The sequence below is a fragment of the Ochotona curzoniae genome, unplaced genomic scaffold (assembly GCF_017591425.1).
Source record: "Ochotona curzoniae isolate NIBS_2020 unplaced genomic scaffold, NIBS_Ocur_1.0 contig_1014, whole genome shotgun sequence".
NCBI lineage: Eukaryota > Metazoa > Chordata > Mammalia > Lagomorpha > Ochotonidae > Ochotona > Ochotona curzoniae.
Genome location: NW_024464920.1, coordinates 24,362,093 through 24,379,932, shown reverse-complemented (window position 1 = coordinate 24,379,932; position 17,840 = coordinate 24,362,093). Strand labels below are relative to the sequence as shown.

Below are 17,840 nucleotides of genomic sequence, written 5' to 3'. Positions count from 1 at the left end.
TCATCTCACCAGTCCGCTGTAGTCTCTTTAAAAAGAACTTCAAAAAGCATCTTAACAAAATATTTACGGAAGAGAATCACCCCAACCTTCATAAAACTATCGGAGGCTGTTTTTTTTTTTTTTTTAAATGGAGATTCTAGCATTTCCTTTGAAACTAGCCCTCAATTCAGAGGAAACTCTGCCACAGTCTCATAGCAATCTGATGCTGTGTCACCGAAAAGCGCTGACTCAACGGCGTAAAAGGAACTGCGCACCATATATGGAGAAACCCTTTAAAACTTGTGAGGAGCTCGGGCTCTGTTTGCTTTTCTCTGAAAGCTGTATGACTGTGCGCTGCGGAGCTGGGAACTCCCAGCGAGCCGAGCCCAGGCTGGGAAGTGTCTGCGCCCTGGGTTCCAGCCTCTCCGAGCTCCGGGTTAGGCAAACTGAGCATGCAAGTCTTGCAAGTGGCGCTTGCTGTGGCGGCGTGGACGGCTTCCTTCGTCTCCGGTTACTCCTATACAGCAAGCACCTTGCCAGGCACGGACGACGAAGAGTTCATCAGAGAATGCGTTCACATTCACAACAAGCTCCGATCAAAGGTGAAACCAGCAGCCAGCGATATGCTTTACATGGTAAGAAAACTGGAGAGCTCGCCATAAACCCAGCTATTGTTGTATTAACTTTGCCGCTAAAGCCTGAGTGGTCAGAAGTGCTTTTTAGGTTGGGATTTACCTGTGTTGTACATTCATAATGCGTGGGCAGAACACTCCCGGTTTGCCTCTCGTTTTGTTACTGTCGCGAAAGTGGCGCAGAAAACCGGCACGGAACGAACGCTGGAAAAGGTTTGCACTGAAGAACAAATGGGGAGCGAACTCATGGCCCTACGCGTACAAACTACAGGGCGTGCTGGGAGCAGAGGGCAGAGACCCAGGCAGTCCTTCCCAGGCTGGGCTTTTTGTAGTTTGGGGTCCTGGGGTGTGCCTAGAGATAGGCGTACCAGGATCAGCTTTCCGCAGGCAGGCAGGCAGGCAGGAAGGCAGGCAAATGTTTCAACCTTGCCTGGGGGCAGGGAAATGCAGAGACGGGGTGAGAGCCGGGTCTTTTGAAATGTTAAGGGTCGCTGCTGGAAGAGGCTCTGTTTACTACCCGAGGGCATAAGGCTCAAACTTGCTTCCTGGAGTTACAAACGCCACTGACACTTTTTGCTTCTCACTCTGGGAGGGCACTTCCTTTGAGGTAGACGGGTAGGTGAGTAGATGGCACTTCTCCTTTTGGTGGTTGGCTTCCTTGTTCCGTGTGTGTGTGCGTGCGCGCGCGTGCTTTTTGCTTGTCTCTCCTCTTCCTTACCCTTCCCAACGCTCTCCTTTCCCTCCTCCTCTCCCTCCTTCCTGTCATTCCTCCCTCCCTGGTTCATGTTTGTTTTCCCAGCAGAGTACTGAATTTGCAGAAGCAGCAGCATGGCATCTGGGGAAAAGATGAAAGCTTGATTTCCTAGAGCTTGGATTTGAATCCCAGACCTGGAGCTTGTGTTTTAGGATGTTTCCCAAGCTGCGTACCACAGGGGCTTTTACAGTGAATAAACTGCACAAAACGTGCACGACGCAGTGGACAGCATTTTGGACACGACTGATTTTCCAGCGAAATGTTGGTTTGTCATCCTGAAGCTCTGGAGTTTCAAAACCTTTTGTCATCACACGTGATAACTCAGACTTCTGTTTGTCTCAATTATGTGATTGAGTAGTAAGTATCAATACACCTGTATTGTTGGATTTTTCTCTTTTTTTTTTTTTTTCACAGACTTGGGACCCAGCACTGGCTAAAGTTGCAAAAACGTGGGCTAGAAACTGTCGGTTTGAACACAACTTTCAGCTGAAGGTGCCCTACAAGCTACACCCAAACTTCACTTCATTGGGAGAAAATATATGGACTGGCTCTCTCTCCCTGTTCTCGGTGTCTTCAGCTGTCACAGCCTGGTATGACGAAGTCCAATACTATGACTTCAGCACCCGGAGCTGCAGCCACATGTGTGGCCATTACACTCAGGTATGTGTCTACGCACTGCCTGAAACTGCCTGAAACTGCCTGAAACTGCCTGAAACTGTTTCGGCAGAGTGAGGAGTAAACTGGAATCTGTTCATTAAAGTCTTGTATAGTTGTGAGGGAGTAGAGCGCTAGCGTGTTGCTTTAACAATAAATAGAATAGGCTCCAGCACAAGATGAGATGCTTGAGGCATTGTCCAAGAATTATGTGAGGGCCACTGCTCTGGACAATACGGTATAGTGGTGGTTGATCGTATAACTTATGCATTGTTGAGCTTTACAACAATCTGGTTATCTGCATCTCACCTGTTTCTTACTAGCTGAATGGGAAGCAACTCGTAACTCTGAGCCTGTTGATGCATCTGCCTTACAGGTTGGTGGTGAGAACGGAATGAGGTCCTCAAAGTTAGAGAAGTAGCCACTGCAGGCACTTCACCTGCGCTGCTTTCCAGACCGCGGAGGGTGTCTCCTCTGTAGTGGGGGCCCATAATAGTGGTCTCTCAAAGGGAAAAGGCTGCAATCACTCAGCTTGGCAAGAAGCTAGATTTTTTTTTAATTTGATCATATCTAAAAATGCTAGTTCTTTTTATTCCATTATCTAAGCAGAACTTCCATAAATTAGTTCATTCAACTTCAGAGGATGCTACGGCTTACTTGACATAAACTTGAGCTCCCCCCCTTTTTTTTTTGAACCTCTGGAATGTTGGCCATGGCATGACTTCACTTGCATATACAAACATGTTTAGAATCTGTCCAGAACAGCCCTCTGATCTCTTCATTTGCACAATGAGCTGCTTGCCAAGTGCCAGGCTCTTTCGTACATACTCTACACCTTGTTAATTTGGCCTGGCGTTCTCTTTCCTTTTCATTTGACAACCCTAACCAGCTCCATTATCCCCTCATGTGTGAAATCGTGCACCTCCCTCCACTTCGGCCAGAGTTGCAATGTCCTCTGGGTCCCTGTGGCACTTCATCAGTCTGTGAATAGCACTACACAGTACCAGGAGGCCTCCTTCAGTGCGCAGGCCTGTCCTTAAGGCAAGCCGGCCCTGAAGGTCAGATTCTTCCCAGCTGTGATCCCTTTGCCTGGCTTCCGTGCTGTTTCTCCTCACTCCTGCTTCTGGAAATTGACCTTAGTGAACTGTTGGCACATACGCTCCTGTTTCAGGCTATATTTACTGACTTGTAATCGGTAAGCATTGAACAAAGGGATGCTCTCTTCCATGAGCGGTATTGTCAACAATCACTAGGAGAAATATCTGACAGCTCAGATTCCTACAAGAAATCTTACCGGGAAACTCAAGACTTCTCATATGCCATTTTAAGTTTTTGTTTTTCATTGGAAAGGCAGATCAGATTTATGGAGAGGAGGAGAGACAGGAAGACCTCCCATCTACCGGTTCACTCCCCAAGGGGCCTCCAACAGCTGGAGCTGAGTTAATCCGAAGCCAGGAGCTTCTTCCGGGTTTCCCACATGGGTACAGGGTCCCAAGGCACTGAGCTGTCTTCTACTGCTTTCCCAGGCCACATGCAGGGAGCTGGATGGGAAGTAAAGCAGTTGGGATGCACTGCCGCCTATATGGGATCCCGGAACTTGTAAGGTAGGCCATCACACCCTTCTATGCCATTTTAAATGCATGCTAGGTTACCTCAGATGGATAGTTCAAGCCCTTGTTTTCTTTTAAAAATCAAGCTACTTGAACATGTGGTCAAGGATGACTGTTGCATACAGTAAAGGCAATAGGTTTGGGGGCCGACCTTTGGCCCCTTGGTTAAGGAACCAGGGATGCCTGCACCCCATATCGGAGTGCCTGGGTTCCACTTTTGGCTCTGCTTCCCATTCCAGCTTCTTGCTGATGCAAGCCCTGAGAGGCAGCAGAGGATTGCTTAACTGGTAAGGTTCCTGGCAGCTATGTGAAAGACACGGAGTGGGTGCCTGGCGTCTGGCTTGGGCTTGATCCACCCTTGGCTTTGCGATCATGTAGCATGTAAGGAGCAAGCCAGCAGATGGTAGAGGTCTTTCTGTCTTATCTGTCACTGTGACTTTCAAGTAGATAAGCTTGTTGGCCAACTTCAGACAACAGGTTTAGTATATCCCCTTATATCCTCATAAAATGTGTGGTATTTCTTAGCATGTTAATTTAACATTTAAGATATATTTGAAACAGACTGCATTTCAGATAAACTTTGGAATAGTCACGGAAAACTAAACAAAGTAGATATTTTGCTGCTGTCAGTTCAAACCTTTGTAAAGTTTGGTAATTGTCACAACTAAACCAACCATATCAGCGTAGGTGGGTTATTTCACTTTGGTAATACTACAAGTCTCCACTAGATGGCAAAACTGAGTCCACAAACTCCTGTATGATTTTTGTTACATTCTCAGAGGACCAATGGGAGATACCACAGTGCTGATAACTAGGCAAAAGAACTGATGCCAAGAACTCAAAGGGAAAGATGATGGGATGATGTCGGGGAGAAGGAAGGTCACTTAGGCCAGAACGTGGTTTTTTGTTAGAAAGACGGAGCCTGGTCCTGGCTCTTCAGAAGTCAGTGAAAGGAATCACGCTCTGAAAGCATCTTGAGTTGGACACAGACTTCCCTGCAGTGCTTCAAGGCCAGCCAGAATTAGGTGCCAGTTTTTCATATATAAAAAGAAAGGCAGGGCCCTGTGCGGTGGCCTAGTGGCTAAAATCCTCACCTTGCACGTACTAGGACCCCACATGGGGGCCTGTTGATGTCCCAGATGCTCCCCGTTTCCCGTCCAGCTCCCTGCATGTGGTCTGGGAAAGCAGCAGAGGATGGCCCAAAGCCTTGGGACCCTGTACCCATGTGGGAGACGTGGAAGGGGCTCTTGCCTAGCCCTGACCATTGTAGCCACTTGGATAGTCAACCAGCAGATCTTCCTTTCTCTCTGCCAGTCTTTCAAATACAAAAAATTTTTATTTGATTTTTTTTTTTTTCGAGACGGGTTACCCATTTTTATTAGGCAGGTTTCGAGCAGGACAGAGATCTTCTATCCACTGGCAGAGTTGAGCCAATTCAGAGCTGGGAGTCCCTTTCAGTTCTCCCACATGGGTGCAGGGTCCCAAGGACTGAGCCATCTTCCACTGCTTTCCCAGGCATCATCAAGGGGCTGGACTGAAAATGCAGCAACCAAAGCCCGTGTGGGATACCAGCGCACCAGGCAAAAGATTAGCCTACCCATACCCTAACCCCAGAAAGCAAATGTTAAAGCATAAATGTATACCTGTAAAATGAATTTTCTTACATGTGAAATAGTCTAGGACATGTGATTTTTTTTTCCAAATGAGATTAAAACACAAAATGAATGGTAACTAGCATTTGCACAATGTGGGTGAAGAGAAGGCACAGGGGACCTAAAGCTAAGGAGAGTTGAGGTACAGCAACACTGCAGAGCAAAGTGCCGGAGATCGAAGGACGACATCCGTGATGGACACGGGATGCTGGCGGGAACACGCCTCATTCACATGCGGGAGACTCCCCTCAGATCCAGGGGAACTGCAGGGGTTCTCCTGTGACTCAGAGATGGGCCCAGGAACTAGCAGCCCACAGCACCCCCCCTGAAGACGCAGGGAGTAAAAATGAAGGATTTTATAAATCAAAAATAACTGAGGAGTCCATTTAAGCCCAAGAATTGACAGGCCTCACCAGCCTGGGCTGTGTTAACACAGGCCGAAGCTGCTGCATTGCCTTCTGGGTACTCCAGGTCATGAGCATGTTCCAAGAATCCTTCCTTGAAGAATATCTCATGTTTTAAAATGTTCGTTTGTTTGTTCTTGAAAGGCGGAGCAAGAGCGAGAGACTAAGAGAAAATGAATTTTGCATGCCTTGGTTCGCTCCCCTCCAATGCCTTTGATAGCCAGGGCTGGGTCCAGCTGAAGCCAGGTGCCAGAAGGTTTATTCCTTTCTCTTACTCGGGTGACAGGAACCCAAGTACTCGAGCCATCACCTACTACGTACTGCATCCCAGGGTGAGCAGTAGCAGGAAGCTAGATCAAAAGCAAAGACCGGACTCCATGCTATGCAGATCCGCAAACAGTGGCTCAGCTGCCGGGATCGCCCTGCCCAAAGCCCACTCCTTCCAGTCCAGCTCAGTCTCAGCTTTCTGTCTTCCACTTCCCACAAAGCACACTTGCAGCTAATGAGCAGTTTCTCACTTAGGAAGGCAGCCACTGGCTCCAGCTCGCTCACCTGAGTCTCCTCCAGCACCGTTCATGTCACCAACTTAAAAAAAAAAAAAACACAAAGAAAATTGGTGTAAGGTGTGATTTGGTATCACTATCACTACTTACCCTCTGGTCACTCCTTTAGTACTTCCTTTAGTCTTTTGATACCAAAGACCCTTAGTCAAAAATAGGCTGTGTGCCCAGCACGAAAAGGAGATGGGACATTCGTTGCTCAAAAGGCAAGCGGGGAAAGTACCAACGAAGTTGCTAGAATATGGAACAGAGATGTCTCATTCAAACGATGTAGTAATTGTGGCCAATGGCACCATCCATTCACCCCAAAAATCTGGCTGTGTGCTTCTTGTTCCTCTTACGTCCCTGACCATTCCTCTGTAGCCCCCGTTGGCTTCTTTCCTGTATGCAAGGCTCTCGCCTACCCTGTTACCCATCCCACTTGGCCTGGGTGATCCAAAGGGCTCACTAGAACTAGCTTTGTGTCTCGGGCCTCCTGCTGGCCTCTGGGCTGCCATGGATACATCCGTCTCCTGGTGTCTGACAAGCACCTCCAAACCGTGTGTTCTCAGCAGGGCTCCTCACGTGACACCCAGCTTCCTCACTTTGTCCCTAGTTTTCTCCATCTCAACAAACACAACTAAAATTCCAGACAAGGGCTTTAGCTTTCTCCTTTGCCCTTTTAGCTCATCCCCAAACAGAAGTGGATCGTTTGAACTTCACCTCTATGCTGAGCCACAAACCTGGTCCTTCCAGAGGAAGAATTTCCATCCGCTGATTCACTCCCCAAGTGGCTACAACGGCCACAGATGCACCAATCTGAAGCCAGGAGTCTGGAGTCCCTTCTGGATCTCCCACATAGGTGCAGGGTCATGAAACCCAGAAGAGGCCCCTGGCTCCGAGTCAGCTCAGCTGCAGCTGTTTGGGGAGTGGCCCAGTGGGTCGGAGATCTATCTCCTCTCTGAGAATCTGCCTTTTCAATAAAAATAAGACTGTTTTAAAAATCCTGTTTGAGTGTTTGACACACAGAGTAATTATGCCCGAGTTCTGAGCCCTGAAACTTCCCAGGTGGCGCATGCACTGAGAAGAGGCAGCCCCCCTCAGCACGTGTGCGATCACCCCCACAGGTGCATCTCACCGTTTCTCTCAAAGGCCTGTGTTTCCTTCCAGGTCGTTTGGGCGGATACTTACAAAGTTGGCTGTGCTGTGCAATTCTGCCCCAAAGTTGCTAAATATGAAGCGCTTTCCAACGGAGCACATTTCATCTGTAACTATGGACCACCGTAAGTCCCTGAATCAAGCGTTCTGTAAAAACAGATAAAATCTAATTCTATTTTTCAAGTATTCATTGTCATTACAGAAAGTGTGAATAATGCAGTGTAAAAGATGAAACGTATATAAACCTGAATTTCTTTGCCCGGAAATCTTCCCCATGAACATTCTGCCCATCTTTGTGTCTCTGAAGGTGACGTGGGTGCAGGCACAATGCGTCTAAGTACTGCATACATACACACTTATATAAAGGTAGAAATGCCAAAATATTCATCAGCAGCATAAACTAATTTGATGTTCTTATAACACTCCCCAGGTGGCTGCGATGGCCAAAGCTGAGCTGATCCAAAGCCAGGAGCCAGGAGCTTCTTCTGGGTCTCCCACATGGGTGCAGGGTCCCAAGGCTTTGGGTCATCCTCTTCTGCTTTCCGAGGCCACAGGCAGGGAGCTGGATTGGAAGTGGAGCAGCTGGGGTTAGAACCAGTACCCATATAGGATCCCAGCACATGCAACGTAAGGAATTCAGCTACTAGGCTACCATGCCAGGGCCAAATTATAGACAAAATTAGCTATAAAACTTAGAACAAAAGTTGTAAAATTGAGTAACTCGTTATGAAGATACTTGTCAAAATGAGTTTTGATTCTTTAAAATATTTGCAGAAAATGAAATTAAGAGAGAAATATTTTGGTGCATAAAGTTTTGCAATGCCGGGCCCGGCGCTGTGGCCTAGAGGCTAAAGTCCACGCCTTGAATGCGCCTGCCTGAGATGGGATCATTGTGGGAATACGTTTGTCAGTGATTTTTTTTAAATGCATTCATTTCCTTCCCTTCCCACACTCAACTTTCTGATGCAAAAACATTCTTCACGCGCAGCTGAGGGAAAACATGGTGTTTTGGGGATTGGTTTATTGGATTAAGCAAATGGTTCCCAGTTGCAGCCATTTTTTTCAGCAAAGACAGGACTGCATGTTTGTCTAAGTAATGGTTCATAGCGTGTACGTGCCAGGCGTCCGTTTTTGGACATCCGGGTTGTTTGCATATCTTGGCTACGGTGAATTGAGCTGCTAGAGCTGCTATACGCATGGGGATAGATAGCCCACAGTGGGTTTCATTTCGCTTGGAAAAGCCCTTCGGAGTGGGATGACTAGTCACATGGCAGGTCTCTGTTGAGGTCTGAGCGATCTCCATACTGCCTTGCCTAAGGGTCAGCGGTGGCTGTGTGTGTCTTCCCCCCCGCAGTCTCACCAGCGTTGACTGTCCTTTGATGTGTGTGTGCTGGCTCTCGCACTTGCAGTGAGGTGACACCTCGTGGCGGTCTGCATTCGCCATCCCTGACGGTTGGGGAGCCTGAGCATTTTTCATGTGACCTCCGGCCATTTGAATGTTACCCATTGAAAAATGCTTGTATGTCCTTTGCTTATTTCTAACTGGGTTGTTTGTCTCCTTGTTGAATTTCTTGGGCTCTTTATTGATTGTGGATATTAATTCCTTATCAGTTGCCTAGTTTGCAAGTATTTTCTCCGCTTGGATGAGGGTTGCCTTTGTGTACAAAAGCTTCTTGGCTTGATGTAATCGCAATTTGCCTATTTTTCCTTTTTAAATTTTTCCCAAAGACTTATAGTTATCTGCATTTCAAAGACAGATTTTGGAGAGAAAGAAGAATATGTATCTATAATCTATCTATAATCTGCAAGTTCGCTTCACAAATGGCCACGATGGCCAGGACTGAGGTGATCCAAATTGGAAGCCAGGAGCTTGTTTCAGGTCTCCCGTGTCAGAGCAAGGTCCCAAGGCCTTGGATTATCTTACGTTGCTTTCCCAAGCCGAAGGCAGACAGCAGAATCTAAAGTGAAGCAACGGAGATACAATCCAGCACTGCTATGGTGTGTCGGCGCCACAGGAGGAGGATTAGCTTGCTCTTCCACCACACTGGCCTCCTCTATTGCTTTAATTGCCTTGTTTCTGGAGCCTTATTAAAAATGTCTCTTGGGCCCGGCGCGGTGGCGCAAGTGGTTAGGGTCCTCGCCTTGCACGCCCGGGATCCCATTTGGGTGCCGGTTCTAATCCCAGCAGCCCCGCTTCCCTTCCAGCTCCCTGCCTGTGGCCCGGGAAAGCGGTCGAGGACAGCCCAAAGCTTTGGGACCCTGCACCCGCATGGAAGACCCGGAAGAGGCTCCTGGCTTCGGATCGGCATAGCATCGGCCGTTGCGCTCACTTGGGGAGTGAATCATCGGACGGAAGATCTTCCTCTCTGTCTCTCCTCTCTGTATATCTGCCATTCTTCCATATTTATTTCTATTGCTTGCTCTAGATTTCCATTGCATTTGTCCCTTGCACTAGGAGACGGTGTTACCGTATTTATTTTTTATTTTTTGCTTTCAGTAATTGTTGTCATATTTTTGTCCGTATAAAGGAGGCACATTTCACGTTTGGCAGTGCAGACTTGGGAGCTTAGCGATGTTTCCCATGTGCACCTTCTCCACACACCCTCCCCCTTCCGCCCCGCTCTAGTTCTCAGTGGCTTATTTCAATTGTATATAACGGAGGAATGTAACACCCCATTAGGTAAAGACATCAACACCTGGCAAGTAGAAAATAAGAAAGAATAGATGACAAAGATCCTGGCAGTATAAGCAAAGGCCAGACACGGTGACCAAAGGGCAGAACGTCCCTCCTGGGCCTGTTTACTACTTTTTTCATTTTCTGTGGATTAGTTATCACACATGGGGAAATGTATTTGTCTTTTTGGGACTGTTGTATTTCGCTAAGCCTAATGGTCTCCAGTTGCATCTGTTTCGTTTCAGACATCAAGATTTCATTCTTTTTATGGCTGAGTAGTATTCCATAATGTAAATACACTACATTTTCTTTTTTTTTTCTCTTAGATGATGTTTGCTTAGGGTGGGAAGGATCTAAGGCTAGGGAGAAGTGGCTGTGATCATTGTGTCCAAGCTTATTATTTCTTTTTCCTATTGCTAGGGGGTGGTGACTGTTGAAGCTTTCCGTACATTTTTACTTGGCATTTGAATGCTTTATTTCTAATATTTCACTTGCAAGGAACCACACTTGACCTGCGTGGTTCACTGTGGGAGCCTGGAATCATCTGCCATGCCAGGCCCTCAGGGAACCCGGAGCCTCTGATGCCAGACGCACAGACATGGTGATTGCCCACAACCCAGCCACACTCCTAACCTTAGCTTTCAATCACAGCGCTCCCACTGTCAGTCACAGGCAGCGAGAGATCCACTCACCTCATGACACTGCTCCATCCGCGGAGAGTGGTGCTCCAGGAGAAGGCATCTCCTGCCTATGCTTTACCTAGAGTCCTTCTAGGGTGTTCGGGGGCAGGGGTGGAAGGCCAACAGTTTGTGGGTTTGGGTTACTCCCTGCTTCTAGTTAGCATTCTGAGCTAGACCCCAAGTCCAAGTAGACTCAAGGGCCCTCATTTAGGCAGTCTCCCAAGTGAGAGGGGCTGCTGCCACTTCCTCCTGATGCTGGGAGGCTGCAAGAAGCAGATCAGAAGAGCACTGCCCGACATTTCACTGTCTGGTATGGCGCTCTGCAAGGGTAGGGGCTGGGAAGGAACAAAGGCAGCTTGCCTGGGCTTCAGGCAATAGCTCAACTGGCTACATCCTCACTGTGTAAGCGCTGGGATCCCTATGGGCACCAGTTTGTGTCCCGGCTTCTCCACTTCCCATCCAGCTCCCTGCTTAGCGTCTGGGAAAGCAGCCTTGAGTGCAGCAAATCCACCCACATGGGAGAACAGGAAGAGGCTCCTGACTTCACATGGGCTCACTTCTGGCTGCGGCGGCCAATTGGGGTATGAACAAGCCTGGGAGTCTGGCAGTTGCTCTCACCCGTGTTCACTCTCAGGCTGAGGAGGTGGTCAGCGGTGACTGTGGGATTCTTTCACAACTAGGGCTATGAGAGGTGAGGCATGGGTTGTTCCTTCTCTGTGTATCACACTGGGTCTGATATGTTGGCATCCTGTGTGAGAAGTACCTACCTGTGCCATGTGCCACTGCCCATTGCAGTCAGTGTCTGTTTGCAACGTCTTTTGATCCATAGAATCTTCCTTGAATTTTTTTTCACTTCTCTAATGAAAATGTTTATATCAGGCCCCTAAAATAGTGGTTCCGTTTTTTTTTTTTTTTCCTTTCCTGGAGCAGGGCTATAGTTTCTTCCGTCATCTTGAATCTGAGAAGTGACAACCTTTATGCTTCCTAGTAACAGGAGAACATGAGGACTGACTGCCACAGCGGCCATTTGGTTGGTTATGAGGTGTAGGGTGTGGTTCTGCAGAGTGACATGTCACAGGAAACGTGCATGTCCGTGTGCATGACGTGCAGCGAATCCACGTCATGGGAAGAGGGAAGGAGGGGGCACTCACTGCATAAAGGGGCTTGACTGACCAGTGAGGCCATAGCACAGGCTCCATGGACAGACATAGCAGAACTCTCCCTATCTTACCCCTGGCACTGTGGGAATTACTTCTTAAGGTCCCAGAAGAGAAAGATCTCCTGGGGGGGTGGGCTGTCAGTTGGAGTCTGGTCCCAGTAATACAAACAGGTTCATGTGCATCTCACCAGAGTTGGGGAGACACTGGGATTGCATATTTTTTTAAGATTTTTTTTTTTTTATTGGAAAGGTGGTTATACAGAGAGGAAGATATTCCATCCAATGGTTTGCTCCTCAAGTGGCCGCAATGGCTGGAGCTGAGCCAGTCCGAAGTCAGGAGACTCCTCCAGGTCTCCCCTGTGGGAGACCTCATATGGAAACGTTTGGAGAAGTAGGCCCCACGGGTGGCAGAGGCCCTTGCCTGTTGGCCAGGAGGCTGTTTGTTCTTTAGAAGTGTGAATTTGGAGAAGGAATGGTTTATTCGGACTAGGAAGACCCAGGACCATTGCTTGTAAAAAGGACCTTCATTAAAATCCTCTCCTGCTTTCCCAGGCCACAAGCAGGGAGCTGGATGGGAAGTGTAGTAGCCAGGAAATGAACTGGCACCCATATGGGATCCCAGTAGCCTCTGAACCGTCACGCCAGACCCTGGAGCCTTCAGGTGGGAGAAGTGCACAAGTGTCAGGTGTTGCGAGAAGTTGCAGGAGGTGACTGAGGTGGAAAGTAGCTGGGCTGTTTTCTTGCATCTCCCATAACTTTTCAGCTAGAAACTTCAAGGAACTAGTGGTATGCTGGAGACAGGCTTCTTAGGAGGGGCTGCAGGGCAGAGATCATCTCCTTGTTGAAGATGGATGCTGGGTAACAAGGTAACAGAGCTAATTCCATGAGCTGCTGTGTAAGCTCAGGGTTATTCAGATTAGCTACAGGCAAGGAGTGGCCAGGGAGATGGGCGGAGAAGAGGAATTGTGAAGCATCCTTCAGGTCCAGGACAGAAAAGAATGAATTTGCAGGGAGTGTTTGGGAGAGGGTGGGGCTCAGGAACAACTGGATATTGAGGAATGCAGAGGTTTCACTGCATCAGAGATCCTGTACTAAGCACTAGGAGCCATCTGGTTTTTTGATAGGAAATTTAGATGTTTTAAGAAGGGAGTGGAGAGGAGTGAGAATGTAAGCTCAGAGGAAGCTGTTGGTAAGTTTCAGTTCTCTGTGGCCTTCTGGACTCCAAGGGCATTAGGGAACAGCAAGAGCTTCTGTGGGATCGCTTAGGGAGATAGAGCAGGTGTACGGCAGGTGGCAAGCAAGGATGTGGTATATCCCACATTGTAGGATTAACTAGGGCAAGAGAGGAGGACTGTGATGGAGAAGTATGGAGATGACAGTCCTTATTAAGTATAAATGTTGAGTTTCATTCCTGCTGGAATGGAGGCAGATGCCTGCAAGTGCTGCAAGGTCTCTGCCCCAGAGAGGTTGGGTAATTAGAAGTAACCCAGCAGACTCACGTCTCCAGAGGGCAACATAAAGGCTTCCTGGGCACCTCAACATGTCTTTCCATCCCAACAAGACACAAGAAGGGAGGGGACTGCCACATGCACTGACAGCAGATCACCTGCTTGCCAGACACCCCCCATTGCCCTCAGCCCTGGGGGCTTGGGTGTGACGGGGGCTGTGGAACCCAGGACTCATGATTCTGTCATGAGATGTCCTGGGCCAGATGGGGTTGCTCAGAGGGGGTCCTCTCTAGGGACAGTCCATCATCCAGTGACCCCACTGTCTGCACTGGGAACCCTACAGGTGGGGAGGCCAGGGTTAGAGCAGCTCCTGGCCCAGTGCCCAGCACTGCCACACTGATTAGAGGTTCCCTGGAGGTTGGCAACTGGCTCACATCTTGGTGGATTGCTGAAGTAAACATTTGATACTTCTTTGTTTTACTGAGTCCCCAGTTCCTTGTATGTATTTTAAAATTAAAATTTATAATTTTTTTTTAATTGGGAACTCAGAATATACAGAGGAGAGACAGAAAGGAATATTTTCCATCTGCTGCCCAAGTGGCCACAATGGCTGGAGCTTAGCCTATCTGAAACCAGGAGCCAGCTGCTTTTTCCAGATCTCCCGCCCACACAGATGCAGCGTCCCAAGGCTTTGGGCCATCCCTCGACTGCTTTCCCAGGTCACAAGCAGGGAGCTGGATAGGAAGTGGGGCTGCCAGAATTAGAACGGGTGCCCATATGGGATGCAGGCACATGCAAGGTAAGGACTAGCCACTAGGCTACTGCACTAGGCCCACCTCATATGTATTAACAGAGAGGAAAGATGGCCATCTTAGAGGGTTTTAAGGGGTAGAGGTGGAGTCTGTGGACCATTATTCAGTGTTTGGAGTTTGCATTCCATGTCTGGTGCTGACTGGGACATAAGGGGGGTGTGTAAAAACAGCTGTCTTACAGGGTAATTATGATCTGTGTTGGTCTATTTTATGACTGTCTCTGTAAGGTTGTCCCCCGCTCCAAACAAAACAAAAAAACAAACACCTGACCAATTTTCCTCAGACTTGACTTCCCAGAATGACTTCTGGGGATTTGACTGTAATCAGCCTGTTCCTGGCCCTGTGGGTCCACAGGTGCCAACAGGCAGAGCATGAGGCCCCAGGCCTGCAGGTCAGTAGGTCTGGTCTGGGACTGGCTCCAGGGGCAGTCGGAGCAGCGTCCGGTTCCTGGGGCCTGGCAGTGCCTCTCCTGTGCATGCTGCTGGGCTGCTTGCCAGAGACGCTGACATTTACCTTGGAGCCCGGGCAGAAGAGGAGACAACACAGCGATGTGCCATCCCTTCTACTTGGAGCGATTCTCTGATCCTAAATGCTCCCCACTTTGCTGTCTTAGTGCAGGGTATGTGAACCCCACCAAAACTTTCTAACCCAGCCAGCTCCCACAGTGGGGTGATGGGTTTGGGCTGTTTACTTCAGATGTGTGTAGGATGAGGGGAATGGGGCAGACAGGAGAGCAGGTGGAAGAGAGTGTGAGAGCTGAAGTGGGTAGGACAGGGTAGTTGTTAACTGGGTTGGGACTGCAAAGAAGTTTCTCATGGCTCCTGCTGCCAAAGAGGGTGGCAGGTCAGTGGCACAGAGGCTGTGGAGTGGGCAGAGGGTCCCATTACTGACATGCTGCTGGCTAACACTAACCAGCCTTCCTCTCTGGGGCCTGGTGGTGGGAAAGTGGTGGGAAAGGAATGCACAGGGTGGGGTGTGGGAACACTGGAAGATTGGCTAACAGGGAGGCATAATGGCTGAGAAACGGAACCTTGCTCCATCATTGCTAAGCCTCCGAAACGTTGGACTTCCACCTGAGAATTCTTCTGGATTTAGTCAAGCATGCTAGCCAGTAAACTGAAGATCACTGATGACTTTTCTTTACAGTGGAAATTACCCGACTTGGCCATATAAGAAAGGAGCCACTTGCAGTGCCTGCCCTGCCCACGACAACTGCCTGGACAATCTTTGTGGTGAGTAACAACAATTTACCAATAAATGCAACCCACTGTTCTAGCCTAATAGCTATTTCAAGGAAGGTGGAGTAAGGACCACGCATGGCTACAGGTCTAGGAACAAACACATTTGAGATGGATGTGTTGAGTCTTCCCTGTAGGTCCTGCAGCACTCTTGTATTCACATCTGTATAAAAGGGCCAGGATGGGGAGCTTTAGAACAAATGGGGACTCACTGAATCATTCATGCACGCTAATCCTGTATGAACTGTAGCTCTCCACAGTGTATCAATGCTAACTTAATTGTTCCCTTTGTATTTCTACAATGTTATAAAAAAAAGCATTTTTTTTTTCTTTCAAGGAAGGTAGTGCAAAATAGAGGCTAAAACTGCAGATTTTAGAGCTGCTAAACCAGTTTCCAATTGGAGCACTGACTTGCACAGGTTTCTCAACCTATTTCCTCAACAGTAGCCTGTGCAAGGCAGCATTTTTACCAAACTGGTAAAATAATTCAATGTAAAGTCATTCTTGCCCTTGAAAATCCAATCAGTAATATTACCACTATTATAAGAACACATGGAGGCTACTGAAATTTTGAACTTTAGACAAGTTTAAGATAATCTCTACTTTTGTAGTTTAAAATTCATCAGATTAATCAGCCTCCCCTAATGAAAATCCCCACTCAGACAAGGGAGAACACGTGCTCGCATGCCTGGTGTTCACCAGATGCGGCACACATCCTCACTGACGTCAGAGCAGGGCCCAGCGCTCCCGCGACGCCCAGCGCTGCGCCCAAGGCCCAGCCCATCTGGCTTCTGTTTTACAGAGATGTCAGGTTACTGTGCATGAACACTGCATAAATGACCAGACTTGTAATTGAAGGAATAATAATCTTTTTCATCATGTGATCACTAGAGTTGTAAAGGTCAGAATGTAAGTGTAACCTAACAGAATGCATTTCTGACCAATTACGGCAAGAACCAGAGGAGAAACTACCTTCACAGCATTCTAGTTCGCAGTTGAATACTTTGGAGCTGAATCCACGTTTTTCATAATGTGCTGGGCAAACCAGCAGTGTGACTTTTGCTGGTATTATGTTTTTATAGTTAAAAATTTAGTATTTTAAAAACTAGGCTTACACACCTGATTTCATGAATTCTCCAGAAGGTAGGGCAGCAGCTCACAGCATCTGACCGCCCAGAGTCCAGCGCACGGTCAGGGAGGTCCCAACGGCCGAGGGGCAGTTCCTTACAGGGGTCCCCATGGGCATCCAAGAGGAAGTGGTGTGAAGTAAATTTTTCACTAATAAAAGACCATTCAAGTAGGCTACAGGCAATTGAGGAATTTATTTCCAGTGCTCTGTCAAATTCTAAATAAAGATCAGGGATAGAAGAAAATTAAGCCAATAGGGCGTGTGGCCGTCAGTCGTACAGACCCGGTGGATAAAGGAGAGGAAATGGTCCCTTTGCTATCGACTTCACAAGCAATACTCAGGAGCTGGTTTTTAGGTAAATACTGCACGTATGGTTCACCTGGTTTCTAATGTTTTAAATTTTAATGTTTTAATTTTAACTTAAATATTATCTGCTACTTATGATTTTCCATTTATAGTAATGATAATTTCACTTAAACTAAGTTGTTAGCATAAAATATCTTGAATAAATGTTGAAAATCTTTGCATTGTTATTCTAATTTTGACTTACCTTTATAAAACAAGAGCCTCACATGTACCTACCCTTTTTAACATTTTTTTCTTTTCCTCTGACTTCCCAGTTAACACCAAGAGAGACAATGTCAAACGTATGTATATATAAATCTTAAAACTGTTTCAGAGCTATGTGAATTATGCTATTGCATTGAGAGCCAGTATCTGAAAGAATGTTCTGTTTGGTTCACAGGTTACTACTCAGTTGACTATCCCGGCTGGCCCATATATCTGCGTAACAGATACACGTCTCTTTTCCTCATTGTTAACTCAGTACTTCTAATACTTTCTGTCCTAATTACCCTTTGGGTAAAGCAGAAATACCCTAATTTAATTCTCTTGGATTAATACAATCAGATGTTATTTTTTTAAGAAAAAAAAAAAAAAAGCCATGTACAAATAAGTGGTTTGTGGTTTTTTTCTATTTTAAAACATCTCGGGAGCGGGGGTAGTAAGCCGCTAAAGAATTCCAAATTCAGGAGGAGAAACTGGTTATTACCAGATGAACTCATCTTCACTTTCCACTTTTCTGTGACCAAACAATGTTGAGAAGTTGCCGAAGCTGGGCATTCGAGTGAGTCCTCGTCTGTGCGCTGAGGAACCTGCGGTCGGTGAGTGACCCGAGCCCCTGCGAGAAGCACTCTGCAGGTCTCCTTTGCTGTTGCAACTTGATGGCTTTCCAGTTTATCACTTTGCCAGGCTTGAGAGCAGAATGTTACCTGGGAGACTTGACTTCAGAAAAACTTAGTTTTGTGTTTTTTGTCTT

The 17,840-nt window shown here is 47.4% G+C and overlaps 1 protein-coding gene across 1 annotated transcript; it reads left to right on the top strand.

Moving 5' to 3' along the window:
• The first annotated feature begins 286 nt into the window (after positions 1 to 286).
• On the top strand, positions 287 to 17,477 carry GLIPR1 (GLI pathogenesis related 1). The gene is made up of 6 exons (XM_040981450.1): positions 287 to 614; positions 1,780 to 2,025; positions 7,395 to 7,507; positions 15,302 to 15,387; positions 17,143 to 17,169; positions 17,268 to 17,477. The coding sequence occupies exons 1-6, from the start codon at positions 432 to 434 to the stop codon at positions 17,420 to 17,422; spliced, it is 810 nt and encodes a 269-aa protein (XP_040837384.1). The 5' UTR covers positions 287 to 431; the 3' UTR covers positions 17,423 to 17,477.
• Positions 17,478 to 17,840: the final 363 nt, after the last annotated feature.